The sequence below is a fragment of the Elephantulus edwardii genome, unplaced genomic scaffold (genome assembly GCF_000299155.1).
Source record: "Elephantulus edwardii isolate Elephantulus edwardi_28Jun2011 unplaced genomic scaffold, EleEdw1.0 scaffold00160, whole genome shotgun sequence".
Lineage (NCBI taxonomy): Eukaryota > Metazoa > Chordata > Mammalia > Macroscelidea > Macroscelididae > Elephantulus > Elephantulus edwardii.
Window position 1 is genome coordinate 4,823,910 of NW_006399910.1, and position 7,731 is coordinate 4,831,640.

The window sequence follows — 7,731 nt, forward strand, 5'->3', positions numbered from 1 at the left end:
CTTTTCATCAAATATGAAGAAGAAATTATGTCATTTGTAGACTTAAGGTATTTGTAAAAACAAGACCAACTCTACAAGAAATACTAAGAGAAATCCTTACAGAAAGACAGCAAAGGAAAGTAGGTGGAATGAAACAACAGAAACACAGCAAAAAGTCAGTGGTAAAACTTGACCTGTTAATAATCACACTTGATGTGAATTGATTAAATGCATCAATTAGGAGAAAAAGACCATCAGAACTGATTTATTAAATGATTTATGGCTACTGGTATTTTCTTCCTATACCACTAATGATTAGATTACCAAAAGCAGAAAAAGTATAACTAATACGCAAGAAGTATGTTTACTAATCACCTCAAAGGGAATGAAATACTATTTTAAGTAATTCTTGCTTTGAAACATGTTTACAAATGTTTATAAATGATTAAGAATAATTTGAGGACTAACCTACCTTTAGTGCATAACTCTTCTTCAAAAAGTTATATGTCTTTTGTCTTTTCCCTCAACAGAAATACAGCTAAATTTTTTCTAAAATAACACATTAAGACAATCAATTTAGGAAGATAATTCACTTTGTTTCTTTTTGAAAGTCATGACCAATTATTGCTACATATAGAGTTTGACAAATGAGCTGAATACTTAAACATAGCTAATTAAGATGTTTTAAATGTGCTAAGAGGATTCTATTGATGAAATAATTAGAAAATCAGATTTCAACATATTTGATCCTATGGGTCACACTTTATTAATAAAATGTTTATTTTTCCAATTAACTTGTCATAATTTTATTACAAAGTTTTCTGACTGAACTAATTATGATTATGAATTTCCATAGATAAGTTAATTGGAATTTTGCCAAAATGACTCTAACTGAAAGTCTCAACACAGAGAATAGAAACAGATCTCAGAAAGGTTTTGAAAATAATTATATACAATAATTTAGAAACATTAAACATATAAGCAAAAAATAAAATTACATTAGTCATCACTGTGAGAAATTTACAGTGAGACTGGGGTAGTATCCACGACCACCCTTGCCCTAAAATACATATACATACACACACAAACACAAATATATATATTTGTTATAATATCAGTGTAGTTAGTTTTTTATGTTTTTTTAAACTGTCACTATTTTTTATTAGTTAATAATCTAATTACTAATGTGAATCAGCTTATGGATAGATTTTAGTGCAATAGATTTAAAATATATGCTCAATTATGGCTTTAGTGATTACTTTTCTTTATATATAAAATCACTAAACAATAGCAGTTCTAGTTCTTATCTTTAATCTGAATATTCTATAATAAACATGAAGATTCAATTTCTTTTCAAAATTTCTTGTTTTTGTGTACTATAGAGTCAGAAGTGACCCACAGCAGACCCTCCAGTGGGTTTTTAACTCCAGAAGGAAGTTAATCACATGGGAGTAGATTGCCCATCCGTCTCCCATGGAGCAGCTGGTGGTCTTGGGATTACAGTGAAGCTTCTTGCCACTAAGTTACCAGAGATCCAAGTTGAAATATATTTTTTAAAATTTACCCACCAGAGTGTGGGAATTTCTGAACAATAACACTAATATCACCAGTAAACAAGATCTTGCTTGATTATTCATAAATTCCTGGAATAGTATGTCAGCTGAGAACTGCCAGAGGTGCAGGAGGGATTTGGAAGATGCCTTGGCACTAGTGACAGTATAGACAATGTTACATAAATCTTGGCTGAGAGCAGAAGGTACCAGAAGAATATCCATGTTTCATTGACTATGAAAATACATTTGACTGTGTGGATCACAGAAAATGGTGGATAATCTTGAGAAGAATGGGTATCTAGAACATTTAACTGTGCCCGTTTGAAATCTATACTTGGACCAGAAAGCAGTAGTCAGAACAGATCAGGGAAATACTGCATGATTCCAGATCACGAAAGGTGTGAGTGAAAGAGATGATTTGGATGAAATGATGTATCCTATCTCCATCCATTTTCTATCTATATGCAGAACAGATCATTTGGAAGGCTAGATTTTATGAGGAGTAATATGGCATCAGGATTGGAGAAAGAGTCATCAACAAACCATGTCATGCAGATGACACAATCTGTTTACTGAAACTGAGAAGGACATGAACAATTTGCTGTAGAAGGTCAAGGACTATCATCTTCAATATAGATTGACATTTAACATCAAAAAACCAAAGATTTTTACCATTGGACAGCTTCATGATGGATGGAGAAAAGATTGAGATTGTTATAAACTTCAGCTTGTTTGGTTCCACAATCCACACACTCCTGGCACTAGTAGCCAGGGAATCAAAAGAATTACATTGGGAAAGTGTGCTGTCAGAGACCTCTTTAGAATATTGAAGAGCAATGATGTTAGTCTGGAGACTAAGGTGTGCCTGATCCAGGCTATGACCTTTGCAATTAAGTGCTATGCATCCAAGAGCTGGACAATAACTAAAGATTGTAGAAGAACAGTTGATGTTTTGATTTGTGGTGCTGGGGAACAAACAGGTCTGTCCGAGAGGAAGTGAAACAAGGCTGCTCCCTGGAGGCAAAAATTTTTAATCTTCATTGCACATATTCTGAGTATATGGCCAGGAGGGACCAGTCCTTGGAGAAGGACATCATGCTTAGAAAGGTGAAGGGACAGTGCAGGAGAGGAAGACCCAGGATAGATCAATTGACTCAGTCACTGGAGAAATGGGATTAAGTCTGCCGGAGATGATGGGATTGGCTCGGGATAGGGTTGGTTTCAGAATTAATGTGCACAGGGCTTTTATGAGTTCTAGGTGAGTCAATGGCACAAAACAACAACAGTCAGTGATTTCACTTATCATTTCAATTTTGTAGGTCTTTTAAGATCTTATTCAATGTTTGGTCTATGTCATATGAATTTAATAAGCAATTTATTGGGCCTTTGTTTATAATAGTAACTGCAGTATAAAATAGTGAAGACATGCAATCTAACTTAGTGCTTAGTAGCTAATTTTAATTTCTGAACAATCTTACTTAATTTGCTATGGCATATGTATAGATATATAGATGATATATAGATATATAGATAGATAGATGTATAGATATATAGATAGATAGATAGATAGACATATAGATATATAGACATATAGACATATAGACATATAGACATATAGACATATAGATATATATCACACAATGATAAACAAATTCCAAACTTTAAGAAGGCTAGAAATTAAGTATTATCATAAAAAAAAGAAAAAAATTAACAGTACTATAAATAAATGCTGATATTTAAACACTGCTATTTGGAGTTCTGATGTCCTAAGAAAAGGCACTGTAATCCCAAAGGCATATGATTCAAATCCACTGGTGAGAAAAAAGGCGAGCAATCTCCTCCAGTGTGGTTTACTGCACTTGAGGGTCAGTCATATGTTGGTTCTGACTCAACAGTATTCAACAATAACAACACTGGCATAGTCAAGGGAGCTCTGGTGACCTACTGGTAAGGTGATGCACTGCAAACTCAAAAGCACACAGTTCAAATTCACCAGCCCCTCTGCAGAGAGGATGGCCAATCTCATGTCAGAAAATGCACTACAAGATCACCTGTGATTTGAGTCCAACTCAGTAGCACGTAACAACAACAGCAGTGGCATAGTCAATAGAGAACTGCACTATAACCCAAAAGTCATGTCTCACTAGCCATTTGAATCCACCAATACGTCCACAGGAGAATGACTGGTAATCTCTTGCTTTGCAATCTAGAGCTTCAGGGGATAAAAGTCAGTTATAAACTGGCTCCAACTCCACAGCAGTGAGTCGAGCCTATACATAAATGGAACCCAGGTAGAGCAGTGTATAACAAATAAGACTGCTAATCAAAAGGCTGGCTGTTTAAACTAATTTCTCAGGTGAGAAAATGGTCCGCCTCTGCTCAGGAAGAGTTAACGCCTCAGAAACTCAGTGAAGGGTCACTGTGAGTCAAAACCAACTTAACAGCAGTGAGTTGAGTTGCTGTTAGGTGCCATCAAGTTAACTACAACTCACAGTGGCCCTACAAACCACAGATCTACACCGTGCCCTATCCTGTGCCATCAGCATCATCTCTGTCACATTGTCCGTCCATTTCACGGAATCTCTTCCCTTCCTCCTCCGATCTTTCACTTTTATTAGTGTAATAGTGGGTTGTTGTTGTTGTGTATCGTCGAGTCTGAATTGACCAATAGCTGACTCTCCGGTGGGTTTTTAGAACAGTTAATCGCATGGGAGGAGATTGTCCATCTTTTTCTTGTGGAGCATCTGGTGGTATCAAATCATGTGCCTTTGGGACTGCAGCACATCTTCTTGCCACTAGGCCACCAGAACCCCCTTATAATAGTAGGTAGTCTACATAAAAGAAAGACTGTCCATGAGATGGTATGGCCTAGTGGATACAACAGCAGTGTCAAGCCAGTAGCAATGATGAGGAAGGAGAAGAAAGAAGAAATCAGAGCAGGTTTCCTTCTGTTATCCACAGAGATCATTATGTATAGAGCTGTTATTATAGTGTCTAAAAACAGCCTACAGAAAGATTCTGGATGAAGAAGATAGTGGTGAAAGCCCAGAAAAGTCTACAAGTAAAGCATATCAAACTCAGCAAGAATCCAGTTTGGGATAGTTTGCTTTGTCTAATTCAGAAAACAGCAGCATTAGTAATAAAGGAGGAATAAAAATCTGAGGGGAAAATAAACCACACTATTTAAAAATTGGAAAGTTAAAATAAGGAGTAAATTTAATAATAACCTGAACTAAGAAAAAAAATAATTTGCCTTCTTAGGACTGATTTTTACAAAGACTATATTGGAAGTCATATTCATTGCAAGCAAATATCTCTGGAAATATTTACTCAATTTACTATAAATTTACTATAAATTGTGGTGATCAGGAAGCATGTGACTCACAAAGGAGTTTTCTACTAATTCCAATGGTATTTCAGCCCTAAATTTACCAGAAGTGCAATGTAAACATCACAAATAAAGAAAAGAAAGCCAGGCATACCTAGAGAGCTTTCCAAACAATATGAAAATGCATGAAGTAATTAATTATTCATTACTTACAAAAGTTGTGTTTTCCAATAATAACGTGGTGGCATTTGTTTCGATGTTCAGTTTAATGACATGTCCATTTTCACTTTTATACACCACATCTGTATCTGCAACAACAAAAACATTAACATTTGACAAATACATTAACTAGTTAATATAATACCTGCAGAGGAGAAAATGTGCATAATAAAGAGACACATTAGAACAATCATTAGCCTTTGACAACATGAGCAGGTTTTTGTGCTTGGTTCCTGTTAATCCTCTTGAATGATCAGGGAACCAAGGTAACACGTGGTCTATTGAGCAATGAAAGCAGAGTTAGTGAAAAGGCCATTCAAATTCCTAGTGTAACAAATGAGAATTAATTAAAATATGAGCAGTCTGCTGCCCATTCAGAGATGAGAGGAAAAGGACAAAAGAAAGATTCTGGGCTCCAGAGTAAGCTGTTACTGATGAATGATCTAATGTTTTCACTTATAACAAAGGCTGCCAGTTGGTCACAATTCTACACAATTCAAGGGTTACTCAAATTGAACCCCACTCCTACAGACTCATTTATTTAGTCTTTCCATCACTGCTCAATTATGGTTTTGGTCCTCTTTTTCCTTTGAGTTGAGAATGTTATCTCTGGTATTTTATATGGCTTTCAAAAGGACACATCAAAACCTCTGAGGCTCTGTCAACTTTAAGAGAATATTACCTTCATTTATAAATAACTTCAGTATTTCGGGACAACAACTGATTTACAAATTGTTTTACTTAAATTCAGGCACAGTTGTCAGACAATTAAATAGTTTTAAGAATATTCTGAATGCCTAGTGGGTAAGGAGTTGTGTTGCCAACCAAAAAAGCAGATGGTTCAAGTCTACCAGCTGCTCCAAGGGCCACAGATGAGCAATCTCTTCAAGGACCATTTATCTATCACCTCCAAAAACCCATTGAGAGGTCAGCTGTGAGTCAGTTCTGACTCAACTGCACTGAGTTGTTATTTTGTGAGAATACTTCAGACTGGAAATATTATCGTGCTGAATAATTGTTACAAAAGTTGTTGCTGTGTACCGTCAAGACAGAATTGACCTGTAGTTGACCCTCTAATAGGTTTTCAGAGGCAGTATCACAAAGAAAGAGATTGCCCATCGTTCTCCTGCATAGTAGCTGGCAGTTTCAAACTGCGCTCCTCCGGGATTGCAGTACAGATTCTTAGCACTAGGTCACCGGACTCTTTGTCAAAGAGGATACACTTTTAAAAAACAATTGTCAAGAAGGCTTCACTTATGGAAACTGTCAAAATGAGTTGTGAAGTCTTAAGTATATGCATGTGTGGGGTTGGGGTTTTTTAAAAGTTAATGATAAACTTCTTTAATATTTTACTCAATTCTACATTTCCAAGGAACTCTTGCAGTGTGGCACATCATATATCAGCTTCTAAGCGAAGGCTGGCATCAAATCCACCAGCTTCTCCTAGTGAGAAAGATGGGCTATCTGCTCCCACAGAGTTCACAGCTTTGGAAGCCTGATGGAGACAATGAGCTGGACTAGACTTCATGCCAGGGGGCTGGAGTGTCTGTTTTTGTTAAGCCTCTTCCTCTGGGGAAAAGATACTTAAAGAACTCAAGTGTTAATCTAAACACTGGTAGGGCAAACTTGTCAATTCATCAAAGAGAGAAAAACTGGCAACCTGTTTCCATAATGACAGTCTTGGGAAGTAAGGAGTAGTTAGTTCTATCATAACCTCGAGGGCAACTATAAGCTGTAGCAATTCAATAGCAGTGGGTTAATACCTCACTTATGCTCTGAAGAAAGGCAAAATTTGAGGGAATTGGGCCCAGAAGAATATCATGTTTGAAAGGATAGAGGGTCAGTATATGAAGCAATACCGTGGATGGGATTGACACAGCCACCATGGCAATGGGCCAGGTATGTGCTGGAGATGGTGAGATTGGCTTAGGATAGGGCAGGGTTCAGAGCTATTGTTCATAAGGTCACTATGAGTTGCAGTTGAGTTGAGAACACATAAGAACAACAACAAAGTCTGAGTATGTTCACATATAAAAAACCCGTAAGGAGACAGGAGATAAGCATTTAACTTAATGAAAACTCCCATGTGTCCAATGATGTTACGTTAATTTGGCATTACTTGAAAAAACTGAACAGAAACTTATTCAAAAAAAATTCTTAATCATAATCAGGCATTTCCTGCCTTCTTTACTTGTAAACATGAATATAGTTCCAAGTCTTCTCTTGCACAAAACCACTGTCATTTACCTCATTCTGGCTCATGTCAGCTTTCTATGGTGTTTCAGAGGCTGTGAATCTATATGTGAAGAGACGGTCCACATCAATACTAAATGAGAACTGTATTCATTTGTTCTAACTTACCTACAAATTGGACTTAACATTTAAAAGATGTTTTGTTTATAATCTAGGGACTACCTGCATCCCAAGAAGGGTAGGTAGTGATGAAAATGAACTTCAATAATACCTGATAATTTTGATAGACCAGAATTTTCTGACCACTGTTTTTGGCATAAGTTGTGCTGACTGTAAACTAAAAGTATTTTAAAAGGCAGCAGATGGACCCCACCAGGGCCTCCTCAAGAGAATGATAAGACATTTGATTTCCATAAAGAAATTAGAAGTTCAACTCTTCCACAGAGTACTCTAGAAAAT

General features: G+C 36.4%; 1 protein-coding gene across 1 annotated transcript in view; it reads right to left on the reverse strand.

Moving 5' to 3' along the window:
- The window catches only part of DPP10 (dipeptidyl-peptidase 10 (non-functional)), a 1,145,057-nt gene that overhangs the window by 626,664 nt on the left and 510,662 nt on the right, over nt 1–7,731 (reverse strand). The window contains exon 4 of the mRNA XM_006895132.1: nt 5,074–5,168. Within this exon, the coding sequence (XP_006895194.1) occupies nt 5,074–5,168 (95 nt within the window). The remainder of the gene's footprint in view (nt 1–5,073; nt 5,169–7,731) is intronic.